General features: G+C 38.1%; 1 protein-coding gene across 1 annotated transcript in view; it reads right to left on the bottom strand.

Moving 5' to 3' along the window:
* Positions 1-22,697, bottom strand: part of p3h2 (prolyl 3-hydroxylase 2) — a 67,776-nt gene that overhangs the window by 16,053 nt on the left and 29,026 nt on the right. The window contains exons 2-3 of the mRNA XM_088912954.1: positions 5,634-5,786; positions 4,235-4,424 (exon numbers count right to left, since the gene is read on the bottom strand). Of these exons, the coding sequence (XP_088769080.1) occupies positions 4,235-4,424; positions 5,634-5,786 (343 nt within the window). The remainder of the gene's footprint in view (positions 1-4,234; positions 4,425-5,633; positions 5,787-22,697) is intronic.

Here is a 22,697-nt window from a genome sequence, read left to right on the forward strand (position 1 = left end):
GATTTTTTATGAATAAAGATCCCAGAAGTGAATAAAGAAATGACAAAACACATTGAAGGCAACCTTTCTTCAAAAATGCCTTTCTCTAAAATGAAAAAAAAAACTTTATATGCCACAATCAGTAAATCAAGTGAAAGTGAACCAAATGAAGTCACTAGACAGACTACACAGAATCACAATAGCATACTAAAAGACTGGACTAGCTAATTAGTTATTTGTAGTCACTATCCATATAAAAATAATATTAAGTTATACATTTAAAGAACAATGATGATGGAGCTGCTTTTATAGAAATTATGTCTTCATAGAAATTTAATTGCTGTGCCGTGTTATTTCCAGGGTCTTGAGCAACCTTTGATTTTATAAAGTATTGAATAGCCCATAAACTCTAGACATTCCCTCTGAGAGATAATACTTCAGAAATGATAAATGGCCTAAATCTAGTGATTTAGTGATGTAGTCACCAAGTATGAAACATAAAACCTGAGAAGAGCAAGGACGTATGTGCCAATCAACACTAAATAACAAACTTGATAAATTTATGAACACCGGTCTGCATTTTATGAATATCACATTTTACAGCTGAAAAGAACTACAAGGTGTAAGCCCTGATTGTTATTCATCATGTGTTGTTGCCTTGACTGAGTTTCAGCACTGGCTCCAATTCACACTGCTCACACGAGACTCTGGACAGTCTGGAAACTCGAAGCAACCTTCATGTTGCAGGCTGCCAAACACTGACCTTGCCTGCTGTCTGGTTCACACACTTCACACAAGTGTACTATCCATTTACCGCAGGGGTCAGCGATCTTCACACAGATGACTAAACATATAAATCATAGAGGGTTTTTAAGATCTCTCTTTCACAGTGTACAACATTTCAGGAACAATGAGCACATCCAGGAGCCAGGAACAAGCAGAGGAACATTAAAATCCTAACAATGCCTGGAAAGAGTTAAAGACATTGCACCACTCTAATCACGTTCCATCACAGATGCTGTTTCTATCCAGAAATGTTCGGAGAGTGTAATGTGACAGAGAACTTTTGGGTGGACATTTAAACAGCATGGTTGGGGGCTTCCTCTTGGCATAATGTTTTCTATACTTCTCCTTCCACTTTTATTCATTTATTTTTAGTGATCTCATGTTTTTTTTAGATTTGTTGTACTCTCTTGTTTCTTCAAGATTAATAAAAAATAATAAAAAGGATAAACAAGAAATATCACTCTGAGGCATCTAATTAGCAAAGCAACTTTAATTGGTGGACGTGCATGAAGATGACCTGATTTCACAGTTTTTGCATGTCTTTCTTTCTCAGCTGATGGGGTATACAGAGGAAAGCTAATTTACTACTATACAGAGTAGAGGATACAGAGGAAAGCTAATTTTGCAGAAAGTTAAAAAATTCCCCTAAAGCGAATGAACACTTTTGATGGGTAAGAAATTCAGCGTCTGGAATTTAAAAAGCAACAATGCCTTTGGTTGCAAAACTTATTTGCATATTAATATCCACTTTCTCTTTTTTCCAAAGCTTTTTTCTAAAAAGAGTATTTCATTTGTTTTTGTCTTTTCATTTTTAAGCAAAAGTGTTTTTCATCTTCCTTGTTTTGAAAGGGACAGTCATGCAAGGTGAAGTAACACCAGAATATGTGTAATGGAAAAACAATATGTGAAGGAATAGCTGGATGCTCAATACAGTGAGAAGTGAGAAGAGAAACAGAATCTGCTTCTGAATGGAAGTCTTTCATTTGAGATTCTGGACCTGTTGTTGCTCAGCTTCCTAAAATGGAAAGAAGGCATGGAGGCAATTTGTAAAAGACGACTGTGAAGATACTTATCTGGCTCGATTTCCTCAGACACGTCAGTAATTAGACTGGGCTGACTGAACAACAGTGCTTCTATTCTGACAGGTTTATATTGAGTGCAGCACAGAGGTGCTTTCTGAGACATTAAAAATCTAACAATTTAAGGCAGCTGTTATAATAGCACTCACTGAGATCTTAACACCAGTTCTAATCAGATTTTGCATCGGACAGTGGAGAACCTTTTCTTTTCTTGGGGGAAAAAAGCAAGAAAGTGAAAACTGTATAGATTATCATCCACTGCAAAGTGTTCCGCACAAAAAAGGTAGGACAATTTAACACATTTTAGCCTCACTCCAGATCATACTGCGACTCCTCCCATCTCTACGTCCGCTGTTTTTTGACAAGCTTTTGGAGGTGGTTCAGGATGTGGATCCATTTTAAAAAGTTTTGGATAAGATGGAAACTGAGATGCAGTTCCTGACAGCAGCAATTCCAATTTCCTCTGCCAAAATAAGCAGCACAGCTATTTTTCAATGACTGTATTAATAGCCATGACTGCATGAGCAGCTGTCACAACCTCTATGGTTTTATGACATATTTGGATCATCCTCTATTCATTCAGACAACAAAAGAGCCACAAACGCTTCTCTCATTATATCCAACGTATACCCCAAAACATGCATTTAAAGCTGTCATTTTCACTTTTCCTGGCATATGCCTTCACTGTTACCCCTCTCTCACACCAATGCCTCTTGGTCTTTCTGTGACTTCATGCCATGTCTTACAATGTGTCGTGTATGAAATAAAACTGTTAGATTTATTGAAATATCAACCATTGGAATTGTAGACAGGAAAAATAAATTCAACTTCATGATTTTCCCAAGGCAATACAAAGCACTAAAGATAACCTGGGGGAGAATATTTACAGTATTTTAAGACAAACAGCACATTTCAGTTGCCTTTGCCTCCACTCTTCATTTAATAAGGGTTCGCTACTCATAATATATTTTATTTTGATTTCTTCCAGCATCTGATTTTTCATGCCCTCCTAGGAAGTGGCAACATTCTTCATAAAAAGCCTTGACCAAACTCAAAAGAGAAATCAACTTTAAATTTGATACAAACTCTTCAGACTAAGTAGCTCCCAAATCCTTGTGAAGGATTAAAAAGTGTAAAGGTGCTTAAGCAATTTGTAATGAAACAGAGCTAGAATTCATTCATGCCAAAAGATACAATTCTGTGCTGCGTCTTTTCCATCGAAAGTGATTTTGAAAGTGTTTTAATGTGGGAAGAAGATTACTAGGTATGTGTCACAGTGTTTTTAGAACTAGCACAGACAGGGTTCTACAAGGTGCTGTCTCAGCCCCACAAAAGAAAATAATAAGAAGCTCACATCCCTAACCAAACAATCAGATTAGTCTTTCACAACCCAAAGGCTTCCAGCATATTGGTTTTCCAGAAGGGAGCATGCTGTATGTTTTTGTTGGGCTGCACAGCATATTAGATCCATATGCTAAGCCTTAGTAAATGACGGGAGCTTTAGTCAAAATAGGCACTGTAGGAGGTACCGGTGAAGAGGCATTATGCTAAAGTACTGTGGACCCGATGAAGTGATACACTTATCCTGTGCGGTGAAAAAGCTTAGATTTCACATAATATGACTGTTTAACACTCAAGACAGAACAGATTCTCAAATGAGTTTCCAAATATGTTTCCAAGAGCAGTGCAATTAGAGGCCTTCTTGCTGAACTGCCTGGTGAGGAATATATCACAAGGAGCTGCCTCACTAATAACTGCTCCTGCAGAGGAACAGGCTAGTCAAGTTTGACCAGCTCAAGTGTCCGACAGCTTTGCTATATGAAAGGCACAGTAGCAGGTGGAACTGCGGAACAAAAGTCCTGATTCCTCTCAAACCTTAACTGTTTGTCATCTATGATGCAGGTGTGTCACCCAGAAAAAAAGAGTGAGACAGCCTGTTCTTAGAAATCAAAAGCATTTATTTATGTGAAGTAAAGGAGTGATATGGATGAGTTGTTTAATTGATGTACTGCACCTGGCAGAGAGACCGGCCACCTGCCCACAAGCACAAGGTGAGCCTCTCATTTTGCAAGGAAAAAGCCAGGGAGCTGCTACAAAGGTGTTAACTGAGCGGGGGGGGGGGGGGGGGGGGGGGGCAAGAGAAGCTACACAAGGGGGTAGCTTGTGCTCTGAACATGAGAAATATACACACAGGAGTGCAGCAGTGGAGATGACTAAAAGAACACAAGTGGAAACTATATGGAAGATCATCTAAAACTGAGATGATTTGTATCAGAAACAATGTCTTGCACCACACCCAAAGAAAAGCTAGTATTTAAAACAGCGACAATGTGCTTTCGTCATCTTCCTTTTAAAACAGGAATAAAGTAGCAGAGCAGTGGGAACCTTACCTGAAATCGCTCTGTAAAGGCTTGGGCGGTACTCCAAGTACTCATATTCCTCGAATTTCTGAGGTCCCTCACACAGTGCCCTGCACTCCACGTCAGCCTTGTAGTATTCCACCAGTGCCTCTTCGAAAAACTCAATTGCCTTCTCATAGTTCCCACCATCATAGTGTTTCACTCCCATTGTGAAGGCTTGCTGCAATCGAAGGGGGAAAACACATGCTCTTTGAAGTCAAAAGCACAGAGTTCAATGGGTGACTAAGACTAATGACTAAGTCAGAATCAAACTTAAGTGGCACATTCCTGAAAGCACTGAGACCAGGATTTACTTGTTAATGTCCAACATTCTGGTTGACAGTCCTTGGCCAGATCCTCATTAGCTCGGGTTTTCACCATAGGATATACTGTAGCGAATCATAGGATATACTGATTGGACTCCAAAGAATGTAGCAACCACTCTCAAGCAGTTGCCCAATGATGCAACAAAATGCATCCTGTTTCTGTGGACAGCTATATTAAAATAAACCATGATATTACATTAGAGGGCATGCTAATATTGGGATTGATCGGGACTGTATGATTGAGTGCCTTTTCTTTACCAGCTTGTTCAAAGACAGTATATCTTTGACATGGGACAGATATGACTAATCAGACATAGGCAAGAAAAAAATTCTGATTGCTTCTGGAAACCTTTCAGTTTGAACTTAAAGATATCACTAATAATTCTTACTTATGCACAACATTGACAGCACAAAGCCACAGAAAGACGTGGATAATGGGAAAACACGTATGCATGTGTGCTGAATTTCAACAGCACAAGAGTTGAAACCCAAAGAGCGTGTTATCAGTTGTGCCATAATGCTGACAGATGCTTGGTTTCCATCTTTCTTTCATTGGAATGTTATCAAAAATCTCTTCCCAAGATGATATCAATAACACAAATTTACTTTGTTGTCTAAAAAAAATCTCAAGTCGTCTCAGGAAAGAAAAAATGTATTACTGGTTGGTTTTCAAAAACTTGGTGCTTTAGGAATAGGGACTGTTCTGGGGCTTGTGATAAACCCAAAATGTACGTACTCTCTGAGCCAGATAGTCTGCTGTTCTTAATCACCAGTGTTTCAAGTTTATGGATACAAGAACATTATGGATTCCCTCCAGAATTTCTACCACATTTCAATATCAAAACACAATGGCTAAACCTGTCAAAAGAACAATTGTTTAAAATACTGTACTGTTGCAGTTTAAAACACCTTTGTGTATTTTCATGATGACTTCCATCATAAGATTTAAGTTTAGTTTGCTATATACTGTAAACAGCACATTAAAACAGTTGTTTCTACAGTACATACAGTACCCCAAGCTTTATTGTATCTCCACAGAAAAAGTATACATAAAGTCCACTGACCTGATGTGGCCGTGCTTCCCTGTCTTGGAAATAGCTCTCTTCAACTCCCTCCAGCAGCTTATAGTTTTCCAGGTTCTGCCACATCTCCACATGCTCCAGATTTGCTTGAAAGTAAGTGTGGGCTGCTTCTGCTGCCTTGTCTAACTGGTTCAGCTGAGGGACACAGAGGGGGAGACAGAGAAAACAGACACAGGTTATACCGACTGGCAGAAGAAAACACTTCAGTCCGCAGTTTGAAAATGTCCATTAAAAACAAGTCACCTGATGCCACAGGAGCCTATCACTGGCAGTAAAAAAAAAAAAAAAAACATGGTTTCTTAACAAAAATGAGAGCTTTGGACTTTGGAGATCCTACTGAAATAAATATGTTTCTGTGATCACCACACGGGTCAATGGGTTCTGCCTGACAATGTCTTTCGTGTTATTTTTTAGATTGATTGTGATTGTGATAGATTGATTTAGTCCACAGCAGAAGCTGTCAATTTTACAGGGTCACCTCAGTCACTCTAATGAGAAAAAATGGAGACCAGATTTCATTTTATCCTTCCTTTCGATACTAATGGCAGCACAATGCATAAATAAAATAATGTTCTGAGGCATTAGAACAGACAGGGAGGCTGCAAAAGAAGGCCAAGTGAGCATAAAGAACTATTTAGTTGATTTTAAAAAATCTGCAATATTTCAATTCAGTGCAAGCTTTATTGTCCCCCAGGGGAAATGTGTTTTTTTTATACACAGGCTTTTGAAATTTATATTACAAGTTGTACATTCTTAACACTGGTACACCACCCAAGAACCCTTATGTAATCACAATGCTCCTTTCTTCTCAAAACATCTTAGAAACCTGAGAAAATATCAGATTTAAAAACAGAAATGTATGTTATTTTATAATTATTTATCAATTGTGGCAGTATCAGTATTAACATTGTGTTGTTACTTTGACACTGATTGGATTCAGGAATAATAAAGATATTTTAAAAACTAGGCAGTAGAATGGTGCCCATTGCACAGCATTCGTTTCTAATCATCAGAGGATGAAAGTTGTAACCATGTAACCTGGCATGCAGTGCATTTCCCAGTAGAGTAGTGAATGCACGTCCATCAATATCTTGAAAGGTTGACGGATTTTGAATTAATGGCATGACTTTAAGATACAGCATACTTAGCAAATGTTTGTTAGGCTTGATTAACTGTTTCACAGGCATGCTAGAATTTTATCACATTAGTGTGGAGTCAGAATCATACCAGGATGTGCTGCAGTTCATTTGAACACCAGACATATTGTATGCAGACCCACACAGAAAAAACACTACTGTATGCAAGAATTCAATTGCTGATTCTAAAACCAACACAATTGAGAACAAATGCGTCAAGCTTTTTACAGACGTTGTACTGTAAAAACAGTACATCTTAATTTTAACAAAATGAGGAAACAATGGAAAAGATTTTAATGCTGGCTTTAGCTTACACTGTCAACGTTAGAAAAACATATTGACTTAAACTATGAGGAACATTCTAAATATCAAAAGACTGGAAAACAATGTATTTTACCACAGAAATAAACTGGTATTGTATCCAATGCATTGTGATCTGTTCACATATTTTGATGTTTTTTTAAACCAACCAACGGAGAATGTCTGTCTCACCAAGATCTCTTGGACTCAGTGGGTAATCTCCTAGTTAAAGCAAGCAGAATAAAGAATGAATGGATGTAGTTTTGATATGGATATTCTGTAGCATTTTGGCTTAAATACCATTTTCTGGATTACTGCTGAGAAGAACTTATTGCTTACCATTATATAGATTATTTGTTCTATTATATTTATTATTTATTATAAATAATACATTTTACACTAGTTTATTACAATAGTTAATCAAATAATAGTGATTTATCCAGTATTTTGCAATATTACATTATCAGAAATGCAAAGTTAATACGTTTTTACCATGATTTCCATCAGAGCTAGAATACATTGTAGAACATAGAAACAAGTCACAGGATGCACTGCCAAACTTTGCAAGCCTCATTTGAACAATGAAAACAGAAAACTCCTTTACCTACAGAATAAAGCAACCTTAATGCAAAATATTTAAATGCACGAGACATTAAATATGCGTTAATTGGTATGAATGTGTAAAAACATTGAGCACAAAGTCTGGTGAAAAAAAGTGCAAATGTCCAAATGCAAACTCAACCTGGTAAGTGATTTGGTCTCTGTTTTAAACATTTGAAATAAAATGAATTCTTTCAGTGCTTTACAGATCATATCTCAGCATTTCAGGATTATGGATACAATTCACAAAGTACATTCTGCCAGCAATCCCTTTCTTCAAAATGGCATTAAGTTATGCAAGGACAGAGTCTGAATAAGATACTTGTCAGTGCCAAGATAACCTTTGCTTACTGACAGCTTGATGATATATATGAAAAACATGTGGCACTGGAGACGCATACATTCTTAATCTTTTTTTATAAACGTTGCCTTCATTTCAGAAATTGTTGCATGATGCAAGAACCAGGATATGCCTTAGCTTACTCTGGCCAGATTAGTATTTCTTTTTTACTTCCATTTTTCTGCCAGGACCTGGCTTCATTCCTCAGCTTCATTTTTGCAGTGGAGCCAAGTTTTTCCATCCTTTCATCTCTGCCAGAGGACCAGAAAATGAAATGTGTGGGGACATGCTTGGTTACCTCCTGGTAAAAGGTGCCGGCTGACATCTGGTTCACCCCCCCCCTCGTCCTCCTCCCTGGCTCAGGAAAGCTGTGGCATTGCAGCATACTTGTGTCCTGTCCAAGTGCTGACTTCTTCACTTTCCTGATGCAACAAATTCCTTTTTTCATACCCAAACCCATACGGTTAAAGAAACAAGACTGCTTAATTACGTGAGGAGCCCAGCCAGGTAGAAAGCAGGCTCTGTAGCTTTTTTTCCTGTGACAATGCTGCATCATTTTCATGACTCCTATCTTTTCTAGGTTTTGGAGTTGTGTTAAAGTTCCAGGAGATGCTCTATCTACAGTATAGGCTCTATAGGCTGCAGGTCATGTAGAGTCCTTAATTGAGTAAATCCTTCAGAACCTCCTCCCCCCTTAGTCTCCCTCTCTGTCTTGTCAACAAGACCTCTGCCCCCACATTGTAAACAGGAAAGCCATTTCCTTTCTGCTACAGGAACACGACCCCATATATACAATACATACATTTTCCCCAAATTAGCTCTCCCATTTCATTTCATTGTAAAAAAAAACCCTTGCATAAGAAAACAGAGCTCAGCTGGTAAGCATTTAAAATCCCCACATGTACTTTCAGTATCTGCAAGTCTCAACTTCACCTGCACATGACGTGACTGTGGATTACCAGTATGCGAGTAGTGTGAATCACATTTTATAAATTCAGCTTCCCTAGGCTGAAAACTAAAATGCTGCTGACAGAGAAGACTACCCATTCATAATACCATTATATTTATTACAGACATCTTAATAGTTTTTGGTAATGACAGCTCTATTTGCTGTTCCTGTAAAACTAGATGGATCATCAGGTTTGTGCCACACACAGAGCTTCAGAAGTTTTTTTAAGACAAATAACTAGCACAGAACTACATGAATGGAAAACCTATAAACAACTCACATTTTAACAAAAAGGCCCAAATCTCTGATACTATCTCTTTTTCACAGTACGTATAAAACAAGGTATTACATTTGATCTTTTTTTTTATATTTGGAAATGTCAGATAAGGCATACACATTGTTTCCTGTAAAGAAGTAACTTTTTTTCTTGCCACATCTGTTCCTCCTACACTGTAAGCAGTCTCGCTTTGCTTGACTTCATCTCCTTGAGTCGCAACGCCTAGACTATTTACTACTTTCTTAAATAATGAACTCAGAACAAAAATACCTTTCTTTTAAACAGTCTGCAAAGCAGAAGTCTGCAAGTCTGTGACGGAGCTTATTAACTCCAGGGTCTGATGATTCCCTTTATTTTGATGCTGGGAGTCACAACCAGGAAAACTGCCTATGATTAACTTTAATTCCCATTAACAAATCCACATAATTAAGTGTCTGTTAATTTGCCAGTATAGCAGAGAAAACCTGCTAAAAGTTTTTCTTGAATTCTCTTCTTTTCACTCCTACTCCGATCCTTCAAATAATTAAACAACATTGTCTTTTCAAATTACAAGTAATTAATTTAAGAAATCTAAAAGCGGACACAGCTGTTATTTTACTGTTGCCAAAAAGTTCAGTGGAACTGACAAAAGCATCAAGTTAAATAAAACAAGAGCAGACTTGGATGCAGCCCTGAACTAATGTAAATGGCATTGTTAACCTCTGAGAAGTAGACTCCATGCAGAGTCCCTCTTGAGACAGATACTAATGAGTAATAAGATTCAGCATACCATCATCTTAACTAATTTCCCACAACCTAAAATCGGCTGCAACCGGAGCTGCCTTTCGGGAAGGGGACAGAAATAATGAATAAACCACTGTAAAGAATATACAAAATTCATATTATCACAGTATGTACAGTTTTTAGCCATGCCATTAATCCCCCTGATCACACGAGTGTTCCCTCTGGGCTCAGTGAATTTCCACAGCTGTTTTCCAGAAGCCATAGCAACAACCCTTCAATAAACACCAGAGGAAGTTTGACCCAGTGACCTGTTTCTTTAAGAATCTGAAGATGCACCCTTATAAGGACAAAAGAAAGATTTGTCATGGCTTCTTCATGACTACGTGATCAGAGCCGATATAAAAAAGGAATTCAAGAAGAACCCTAATTTATTAGTAGTTTAATCACTGATACTGATACCGAGCTACTCAAATTTCAGCAGAGTATGCATTTCCTCCTAAGGATTCCGTCTTCAGAATTTAAAAAAATTAGTGGAAGAATCTTCCAAAACATTTAGCAAAATGTAATGTTTAGATGTTTAAAATCCTATTTGGGGAGAAAACTAAGCATAAAAATGGTGGTAAAATGTATTGTAAGGTACTTAAAAGCCTGTAGGTCCACTTTAAGAAAGTTAAAAGCCTGTAAATGTCACTTAAATAAAGGCATACAGCATTTATTCATCAAATCACGAGCTGTTGAAATATAGTAGTATAATAGTAATATTACACTAGCAAATCTGTAAGCCTTACTCTAATTACTGCTAAGTTCAACATCTTTTAACATTCAGAAAATGTTAAATAATTCCATCTGCAGTTTACTGAAATATTTACATTAAGCATGAATTAGTTTAACACTGTTTTCCACATTATGACAGAGAAAATGTCTAGAGTTAGTTAGTCTTTATACTGTAAAAGCATTACATTTAAAAGATCTATTCATTCCAATTCTTGTAAATAGTAACAGGCTACTTAATGTGTTCTTCTGCACTGTTAATCTTCCAACATGTTGCATAAATATTTTCTATGCCAGTTGAAGGGGAGTAGGAGAAAATAAAAGGCTTTACTGAGTAAAAATGAACCTACTGTACACTGCGTGACCTGTAAGATCAAGGAGGATTGATTCCACTCTGGTCAAATCTTGAAAGAGGATTCATCTGAAGCTGAAAAGCACAGTCTGCATACTAGAGCAGTGTAAACACTTTGTCCTTTTGCCAGGGATGCAAAGCAGTATGTACTGTAGGTCAGCACATACAGTACTGCACCTAGCCCTGATGAAAGGACGAATATTTCATGTTAAATCAATACCAGAACCTGACCACTTGGAGAGACTGTGGCTCTCTCTTCTTCTGTAGACTCTGGACAGCATTCAAAGCAGTTAACAAGCCCAAAGCTCTTAGTTAGGTTGAAAGGACCTCAGAAACTGCCAAGTCAGTGGAAATTCCTATCCGAAATTCCTTGAAGTTCAAGTTAAAAAAACCCCATCAAAGTTAAATGTCAAAGAGAAGAGTACAGAGATCCCTGGTGGCTCATCTGGAGAACGACTGCTTTGAAGTGCAATCTGAGGCCTACAATCCAGAAGTGGGCATTCTGAATCCACACTGTGTCATTTGTCAGCTGTGGCTGCCCAAGACTGCCAATGCTGGGCCTTGACTGATATAGCGTTGCTGGGATTGGCCTATGACTGAGATAGTAGGCATAATCCTGTCTGACCACACAAATCCAACACTGCAAATGACCAGGAACCTAAGGGTGTAGTCTGTGTGAGCATCACTGCTGCCAGTACACTGACTGAGACTTTGGTTTTTATTTAATATGCTTAGTTTATTTCCAGTATTAGCTTTTCCTTCGGGTTTGGCTTTATAGCACCAAAGCAGGTTGAGTTAATAATCAATATATTAATGTACTGTATACAAAATGATGCTATTACAGTCAGTGCAAGTGTGATGCTTAAAATAGCCAGTATGACCACACAGCAAAACTAGAATATTGCCCAAATCTAAACAACCTGTACATGGGTATGTGGAATAGTAAAAGACTGGTACTGTAAGTTCAGACCCGTTTAGTTTTCTTATATAAAAGGACCTCTTTTGCTTCTATGCTGTCGTTATCCCTGAAAAACCTCAGTACATATACTGTAGATAACTGTCACGAAGACAGCTCAGTGCAGTCATTCTGTTGATGTGCAGGTTCTTTCTGGATTTTCATGCTACTGTATAGAATGCCTTCTGAAAGTGATTACGTACTGTAGAGCAGTCATATTGTCATGGCAGACCTGGGATGGTTTGGCGACACTCTACCTTCCAACATTACTGGACCTTCACTGACCCAGCTGCCTGGATTCTTCCTTCACAGACATTTTGCTTCTGATAACAATATACTGTATAGCAATCAGGCGATGTTCATTTCTCAAGAAGGGCATGATTGTGTCTTCACTCACATTAAATACTCACATTGATCAAAATAATATTTTGTAATGACTATTCGTACGGAAGACTAATGAGCATCTGAATATAATATGAAAATATAAAAAGGCAGCCACACTTTGTATAAATTTAAATTAAAAGTTAATAAAATGAAGTACATTTTCATAACCGATTTCTCAAAATAATTTAAATGTAATTATTCTCTGGAGAACATGATCCCCTAGGCTAACCATTTTAAGTGCTATGTTGTAGACACGGTGTACATCATTCCTTCTATAATTTATCACCTATTTTGATTGATGTTGCCTGACGCCTCAAGCAAGAATAATTCAGTTTGCAAAATAGTACAGTTCATCACTAGAGCCCCTTCAAAATTGTTTTGACAAGGATTAATGATTCTTTTGTGATTTGAGATCATTTGTGATTCTGGCATCATGGCAGTTTTCTACTTATCAGTGAACCAAAATTATTGTGATGCTTCTGTGTGCTAGAACTCTCTGGATCTTTCCTTAGAGTAGAATCAAGTTAAAGCTCATACAACTTCATCAGAAGCTGGAGTAAAAGACTTTGCTAGTCTGTCGGTTCAGGAAAGCTCAGTCTGTGGCAGACTGGGAGAACAGCCAGGAACGTGACCAGCCTCTAGCAGTGTGAGCACTGCAGTAAAGAGGAGAAGTCAGATGCTTGAAGTCTGCCAACATGACAGTGTTCCATTCATCAAAGCAGTTCCAGATGAAAGCAGAATGATTTTAGAGCATAACTACTTCAGTGGAATTAGACCAATATAGACTGACACTAAGACAGTGGTTAACGAGCATTAAGCTTAGGAGATTTAAGGGTTTTATGTTGTGACTTGATCATTTTTACATAGATATGATGAGGCTAAACCAGATACTAGCACATGCAATATTACAGTGTGGGCACAAGACATGGATGGTACAGTAAGAGGCTCATTTCAGAAAGTTATAGTAATACTTTTACAGTATTGTAGTCATAGCAGTGTTTTAAACTTAACATTGAACACAAATAAGGAATGTAAGATGGCAGAAAAGATTCCACTTCTTGTTATAAAGTGCAGGGGACTGGAACAGTTTGAAATGTATTCTGAAACTTTTATTTATTCTACGTGTCACACAGCCAGGGGTGAAAATTTTGACCTTTTTTAAACCGATCGACGTCCATAATACTGCTTTACACCAGTGTGTTTAATAAAACAGTACTCCAAATATTATTCTTTGGCTTATCTCCAGGAAACAATATGTTAAGTCCAGTAGTTGAATCAATGAAAGATGTGATTAAGAAATAAATTGTTGCACGGCTATATTTTACAAGCAATGGTCATTAATTATAATAAATATGCTTTTCCTGATGACTGTAAATTTCCCCTCCTTGCTCCATTTCAAGGGACTGGAGAGCTACAGTTATGAGCATAGTTTAGACCTGTTGATGTTTCCCTGCTACTTCTTTCAGATGTATAGAAACACTGTGTTTTCTCTACTGCATTTTCTCACATGGACTGTCAGAGCGATTGTCACACACATGCTTTCTCAGGGGGATGTGGAGTTTTCGAGTCATGTTTCTTCATGATGTCATTCAGAATGGAATGCCATCCTCCCACAGTGGAAACCCTACTCTGCCACTGATAGCTCAACACACTGGCCTGTTCTGTCTATCCCTCAGCTCAAGATTGTTAGCACTCATTGAAACCACACGTATTGATTTAATAAGGTAATGTCTGAGTTTTGCGTTTCCAGAAAGCCATACAAAATCCCTTTTATTAACTTAACCCACATCAGGACCTGTTGGGGCTGGATGGGGGTGGGGGAAACACCATCTAAATTAGACATCACTGGTTGCCTACAAAGCATTGTAACAAAGTAGAATAAAAATACACCATGATTCAACTAATGCTAAGCAGTGCTACAGTCCACTTCTGATAGATGCACTACTGTGATCATGGCTAGTGTCTGTGTAGGTCGCATATACATATTGTACACTGTTAGTTCCTGTCTTCTGTGTTCAACTAAAAATCCTTGAGCTTCCATTTCCAGTGTTTTCACATGGATTTCTGCAGCTCTCCCAGTACATGTGAGTAATCTAAAAGCTCTGTGAACGTCTACATCGTGAAAATTCTAGCAATTCAGTGAACGTGAACTCTGTTCAAACTCTGTGAACGTCTACATGGTGAAAATCCTAGCAATTCATTGAACGTGAACTCTGTTCAAACTCTGTGAACGTCTACATGGTGAAAATCCTAGCAATTCAGCTTATAGCAAACCTCTGGTCTTCCTTGGGGGGCTCCAATAAGAATTATGAAATGACTAAGGAAACACTATAGAAGGAGAATCACCAGTTACTGATCGGGTACAGCAATATTCCCAAAGCTCATTAAGCTTCCATCTTGTGTATTTATATAAATACTGTATGTTGTCGTAACAGAAGCACCTTCATACTGTATTCTCTGGTGCAGAGAAGGACACACTTCTCATCAAAAACAAAAGACGTGCAGTGTCTCACAGTAGCTGTAGTGGAAAAATGTGGAACATTCCTTAAAGCTTAAACCTTCCGAAAGCGTGCATTTCGCCACAATTTTATTTTAAGATGCTGAATTCAAATGCCAACTGCTTCCACTTGCATAAAGAATCCCTTATATGTGGCTGAAACCCTCCAATTAGTTATTCGGTTCATAAATGTTCACAATGTTTCTCCTGCCTTCTTCTACGCCATGTGATTTTTGGCTGGATGCACAGAGCTATACATAGCTTAGCTTTAAGTCTCATATTCCAGTTGTTCTTCCATCAACCAACACGTATTAACTTTGCTCTGAATTATACCCTTAAACTGTGACTTTAAAGATACTGTATGCTGTCACTAGAATGTCATGAAATGGTTATTTTATAATTCAATATAAGTTTGCTGTGAGCGTGTTTAATTGGTGCTGAGTGAGGAGATTTGGTACTTTATAATACAGAAAAGCAGTATAATTTTGCATCATTTGAAATAATTATGGAGAGAACATAAGAAAGGTTACAAATTATATCACATACATACAGTACATATACTGTACTGTAGCATGCACTTCATGGAACCTCAATTGATTTTATAATAAATTTCTATTTCACATTAAAATACTGATCGACCAATACATGGATGAATGAGGCCAATGTTTAACAATATACCTGTAAACACATGCATGTGGGCAAATGTGGTCTTTAAAAATAAGTGTCAAATATATAGCAGGAAATCACTGGACTTGACTGTAGTGGCACAATAACATTTTGTTCACACACAACACGCCCTTAAAAACGTTACAAAGGATGTATTACACTTTCTGTGGCCACACAACAGCACCATTCATAAGCTAGACCATGCTCTACCCTCCAGCTCTTCCCTGGAGAAATGTGAAATGTGTTTGTTAAACTCAATGTTGAAATGGAGCCGCAGCTTTTCTTTGAGGACCTCTGTGTGGTTTGTTCGAAAATAAGCACTGCATATCTTTCACTTTGATCTTTTACCTGTTTTTTCCCGTTCAATAAAAACAGTGGTTATTATCTTTTGTACTACGAATCTTTGGCAAACTGACCCTCCTAGGGATAGCAGCATCTATCTAGAGGAATTCTTCGAAATGTCCTTCAGAAATCAAAACAGAGGCTGGAGCCTTCGCACAAAGGCTGAAAAATAAACCAGCAGCTTTTTAATATTTTTATTAGTATTCAGATGACCAGCATTTTACCCATATATTCAACGTTACACCTTGTAATGCATGCTTGGATGAAAGATGCAATATTCACAAAGTTTTCCCTATTTATTTTTAAGTCACAGACCACCCTCTAGACAGTAACTGCTGCCTTTTAAGCAACTTCTATGAACTACGTAAGAGGAAAGCATGCAACATCGCCAGCTTTGCACTATAGATACTTCTTTCATCCATCCATCTTCTAACCATTTTATCCAATACAGGGTCACGGGAGAGCCAGAGCCTATCCCAGCAAGCTACAAACACAAGTCATGATGCACCCTGGACAGCACGCCAGCCCCCTTCAGGGCTGATACTTTTTTCAAATATAACATTTAGGTGTCACAATTTGATGTTTCAGACAATGTTAAAGATTTGGATTTTCAGGCTGAAATGATGTTTGCCACAAGATCTCTTGGACAATACTTAGTGAAAATAACAAAAGATAAACAGTTCAAAGTCACAAGAAGGCAAATTAGATTATTGGAAAAATGAAAGAAGAAACAAACCAGTTCAGGAATGAAGAATCAGTGCCGCCTGCCACTTTGTTCCCATTCCAAGAGGAAAGAGAAACAATCGGCAGTATATAGAAGACATGAATTTATTACAGAATTTCTGGCTTTTTCACTGTCAAAAGGAACTGGCCAGGCTGTGAGCATAAAACTGCCCCACCAATGAGACACCAATCCATTCCCGAGCTATAGAAATTACCTTTTTGTATTTACTCTGCAGATCCTTTCAAAAAAGAGTAGTGTTAACCTCCCGTGTCCTAGCCAAATTTCCCCTGCTCTCCTCCTCCCTGATAGCTGGTGTGTGGGGAACATACTAGTGCATTATGGCTGCTACTGAACCATCCGAGTGGGAGCTGCACCCACCCAGGTGGTGGTGGTGAAGGGGAGTCCCCATTTCCTGTAAAGCATTTTGAGTGGAGTGTCCAGAAAAGCGCTATGTAATTATAAGGCATTATTTTTATAGTATAGTACACATTGTCTAAAATATTTTTAAACATGAGAGTGTTATTTGGAATGACATGGAATTCAGGAATAAATGGGAAAGTATTTATACCCACCCTTAAGAAAGGACGAAGCTGAATTAGCAGAACTTGAGTAATCCAAATTCGAGCTTGCAGGCTTATCAGGCTGAAGCTAGTCCCAGTTTTTGTAGCATAACTGAAGACTGAGAGTACTGTATGTCGCTCTGCCCTGGAACACAGGGTCAACACCAGCAACCCTGGAACTCATGTGCACAGCTGGATGGACACAAGTAACTGGTAAATAAACACATTGTTCATAGATAAAACAGTAGTGAACTGTATACAGCAAGGACTTGAGCCCACAGCCTTCAAGGTACAAATCCAGAGCCCCAAACACTTACTCCACTGTCCCCATTTTTCTTAGAGTAGTTGGTGGATAGAAGTAAAAGGCACGTACTGTATGAAGTAAGTGCATGAGAAAAAATAACAGATCAAAGCATTCCGATGTGAGACAATTAGATTTGCTCTACAAAGCGTTTAAGCTGATTCCACTGCAAACAGGCCAGATAGAGTTCGGAATGGATTATTAGCACTCTTGTTTTGCTTTGGATAGTTGTACTTTTCCACTGGAAATGCTTTCTCTCAAAGAAAGGGCTCAGGTCAGGAAATGAAAACAACATACTGTACCGCACTGTTAGGCCACACGGATCGGTCAGTAGATATTATTTACCTTCAACCCAATGGTCTAAAACTCCTTCACATCCATGGGAGAATCTCAAGGTCAGGATGTGTTTCAGAAACAAACAAATTACAGATTTTAGTTTTCTGCTTCTAGGCAAATATTCACTGGTTCAGAGCCTTCTAAAACAAAAACAAGGACCCTACAAAGCTTTATTGTGCCAAAAATGTACATTCAGTTCTTGTACACATCCAACCGACTTCTTAGTGATCATAACCCTTTAAAGTCTGTGTTTTTGAAGGTGCTGCTAGTGAGAAGAGCTCAGGAGTCTAAAGGAGTCTTCTTAGAAGAAGAGTGTAAGAGCAAAAAAACTTTGTTATTTTTGGATGAGCGGTGTGCCTAGTTTTGACAGTAGCCTGGCAGGCAGTATTTGGCAGTCACCCGACTCTTATAAAAGGAGCTTAGAGCAGGCCACAGTTGACTTTAAAAACACAGGAAGTTTTTTTTCTCAGTAAAAGGTGCCCTGAAAAGGGAGATCTCCCACAAAGCACAACAAAAACATGAAAATGGTATAAAATTAGACAACATCCCCAAGGTATCCCATAAGGAGGCAATCAATTGAGAGGACAACTGAAGGATTTTGCTTTTTTGTTTGGCTTTGGTTATCAAAAAGATATACTGATTATTTTTAAACACCTCTTTGTGCGAGATGGGGAATTTATACACTGGAGTTTATTATTATTAAAAGATTAAAGTATTTACAAAGAAAGAGTTAAAATATAGGCCCATAAACCTCCAAGAAAAAATGAATACTTTAAAGAAAATATTTTAAAGTGAACATTTTAAAACACATTCTCATACCTTAAAAAATTACTCCACTTCAAATCATGAAAAATTCAACAACAATTGTTTTAGTTGACCAAACTGAGCCACTGGACTGCTTCGGTGCTTGGGTGAGGTCTTATAACTTTGAAGACCTAAAACATCTTTTTTAACTCATGGATAACTTTACTGTCATATTTGAGAAGGAATACTGAAAATATAAATAAAAATGAGTTAAGGGGCTATATACTGTAGCTGAAGGAACATTGGCTAGTTCTGTACTTACACCTTCATAAATCACTCTCCTCAGATAAATACAGTATAAATATTACCTTGTTATTTAAAGGACTTACATTTTCTGTGCCTTGCATAGCTTCCCGTCTCCGGCCCACATATTAAATCACAGCCTGACAAACATTACAGTGACAAAAGTCTCCTAGGAGTAATTGAGAGCAATATGAGAGAAGATACCATGGAGAATTATATTCTTGTTAATTGGGATCAATCAGCATGATACAACACAAGATTGCTTCCCAAGTACAAGCCCTCCAACAGGCTTTGAGAAAACTTAAATTTGGAAGCAGACTTTCTTTCACTGAGTAGAACAGTAAATCGTGTATGAACAAAGAAGAAGAGAGGATTAAGCAGAATAATAAGACATACAAAATATGAGAAGACTGAAAACAGGAAAAAATGTATTAAAGAAACAGGCCTCAATTACTTTGAATGAGAAGTATAAATAAAAACAACCTTTCTTAAATCGCAAAATATTTTAAAGTTTCAAGAAAGGCTAAAAGGCTAAAAGAAGGATTTTCTAACGTCTAACGAAAAAACATTTAATTTACCATTTTGCTGTAACCATTTAATAGACTGTCATCATTGAGGGAGAGAGAAAAAACATCCTTTGAATTTATTCCAAAAAAAGAAGAAAATTCTAAAACATACATATGCAATCCAGAGGTTACAAGAAAATCTAATGAGATGTGTAATATTCTCGGAGGGCTCTGGGTGGTGACAGCATGATTCCTCTAGGAGAACTGCTGTCCAAGGACTTTCCAAACAGCAAGAATTTGAAAGCGTGCTGTGGCAAGACCAGCCAACAGAGGAGTGCCCTGCAAATAGCACTTAAAACAGCAGTCATGTCTAGTCTCTGGGCATAAAAACTTCCCACGCTATCTTCTGAATAGCAGGAGATGTCATCCCTTATGTATGTCTGCCAAGAACTAGCCCCAAAGTCAGGACGTTGTGTGTGCAGTGAGGAGTTAAGATCCACAGGCCATGTTCACCTACAGTATATCGGGAATACGTACAGGTAAGTAAGCAAAGAGAATAACAAAGAAAGATAATAGTTTACGCATTCCATGCAAGACGATTCAATGCTATAAATTCTTCCTGACCTCCAGGTTGCCTCTCCTGTCATATCATGTATTCAAGTCTGATTCAATATGAGTGGACTACTAGCTAAATTATCTAACACAACTCCCGAGTGCGACTATATCATTGTCCTATCTGAGCACATACAGTAACTGAAGCCAGTGCAAATGCCCGTCTAATCTTCTCCATGTAACTCTTGAAGTTGTGAGCATTCAGACCTAATGAGTTGAAATGATGTTTCTGTGAATGAGGTGACCAAGTAGAAACAATGAGCAAGTGGATGGAAGCAATTGTGAAACACACTTTTATATCATATAAAAATAGCATTCTGAAGAATACATTTTACTATATCACAATGTTAAGTAAATGTTTTAAAAACTCAAAATGGGAGTCCAGATGTGAAGGTGGAAAGAAAAAAAAACAATGAAAATTTTTATTATTATTTTATTTTTTATTATTAAGATGTATGCTCTCTCTCTGTCTCTGTGGTAATAAATGCAAAGCTTTTAGACAGTGGGTGTCACAGACAATGAAGTGCTTCCCTGACAGATTATCAGCAGGCGGCACACAACTTTACAGTGAGTAGTAGCCGGGATTCCTGGGATGCCTGAGCAGTGAAAACATCAGAATTGAGATCAAGAGCCCTAAGGGGCTTTGCTTATTTTCCTTTACATTGGAAATACAAAGGTTTCGACTTAAAATGTCGGGTCAGGAAATGGGGGAGGGTTAGCAGGAACACCTCCTCCTCTCTCTCCATCACACACAGTGGCTCATGCTTTCAACGGACATTGACTTACTTGTACTCAGAAACCACATAAGGGTAGGCCGTTTGGCCCATTGTGTTTTCTTGGGTCTATTTCTTTATAATCCCCTAGCGAGCAATGGTTGCTATGGGGACAAACCCCAGGAGTATGAAATCCTTCTGAATCTCGTCTTGGAAAGGTACTATTTAGAGTGGCAAATCAGACCCAACCTGCATGTGCTTAAGAAGTGGGAAGAAAACCCAGTGAAAATGCACACAGGCCCACGAAAAACTACAGAGTCCGATGCCTGCAGTTAGCACTGAACCCAGAACCTTGGAGTTGTGAGACAGCAGCACGTACTATCAAGCCACTATTTAATGTCCTAAAGGCCATTTGATAGGATTCCTTGTTTTTCAATACTTTAGAGATAAACAGTACATGCCATTTTGACAAATCCCACTCAGTAGTGCACCAATCCATTTTCTATACTGTAGGTCTTAATTTTTATAAAATTTAGAATTGCTAATTTTTTCATTATACTGACATGACTGATATGTTTGGGGGAGCGGATCACAGCAAAAATGTGCATTAAAAATTAATTGTCATTGTATAAATAAACTAAAGGACTTCTTAAATTCAAATTTAAATGAGAATCCATCTATTTACCATTTTCTAACGGCTTCTTCTAATTAAGGGTTGTGGGACAGTCAGAGCACAAGGGATACACCCTGGAAAGGATGCTAGTCCATCATAGGAAAGACAGACACACACACTCGCACTAGAAACTATTTTTACAGAAGCCAATCAACCTAGCTGTATGTTTGTGGACTGTGGGACAACACCGGAGAGCCCAGGAGGAACCTGTGCAAACACAGGGACAACATATTTACTCACAGAAAGCACCACAGGTCCAAAATTGAACCCAGGACTCCAGCATGTGAGACAGCAATGCTACAGTACCTACAGCGCCACTGTGCCACCCTTAAAGGAGAACATACTGTACAGCTAAAACTAAACAGAAATAGAGGAGGAAAACTGTGTAATGGGTGAGATCACTACTTTATATTCAGGGAAACCCCTTGCAAGAATGCAAGCTTCCTTTCTTTGACAGGTAAAAATTTCTTTATTGCTCTAGCAGACAGTAAAAAGACAAAGTGTAGGGTAATCCTAGAACATAACCGCTGCTCCACCTTGGAAGTTAAACATATGTGTGACTTTGGAATAAGTTAAGACATCTATGTTTCTGACATCATTCTCCCAGTCTCTGCCCCAGGGGCCTCCTGATAACACTTTAAGTTGTGCAATTACATCACCACAAAAAAGGCACATGTCTTGTCCAGACAGCACACCAGTCAATCTGGAGTTTATTTTCGTCTCCCTGAAGCACATCTGATTGCCTGATGCAGGTTTAAAAGGCACCATAATCAACATGTCCCGCATAATTAATGAGTCCAAAAAGTGATCGCCCAGTTCAGACATAGAAAGCAGTACATAAAAAAAAGAGATTATTTCTTCTTTTTATATCTTCAAAGAAAGCACTTAATTGTCAGGCAGGCCCATAAAACGCCTCTCAACATAAACTGGAGGGTTGCACAGTACGGTATTTATGGACCTAGACCACTTTAACTCAGCAGAGCCTTGTAATTAACACTATCCTAAACCAAGCCACTACTAGTAGTGCTCTATTTTTTTCAGATTCACAAAGCCCTAAATATAATTTCTGATTACATACTTTGACTGTCCTCATAACTTTATTAGCAAGAACAAATATTCCGATTTATACAGAGGGGTAAATGCTAGAGTTTGATATTTTTTTTTGCAGGAATGAGGTGCCCATTAAAAAGCAGCATTTCATTGAAGGCTACAATTGCAGTTTGTATAGTGCCCAGGAGGTCTGAAAAGATTTATAACTGTACGTTCTTGGCATGAAATTTGA

This window comes from Atractosteus spatula, chromosome 4, assembly GCF_055471065.1.
Source record: "Atractosteus spatula isolate fAtrSpa1 chromosome 4, fAtrSpa1.hap1, whole genome shotgun sequence".
In the NCBI taxonomy this organism is placed as follows: Eukaryota; Metazoa; Chordata; class Actinopteri; order Semionotiformes; family Lepisosteidae; genus Atractosteus; species Atractosteus spatula.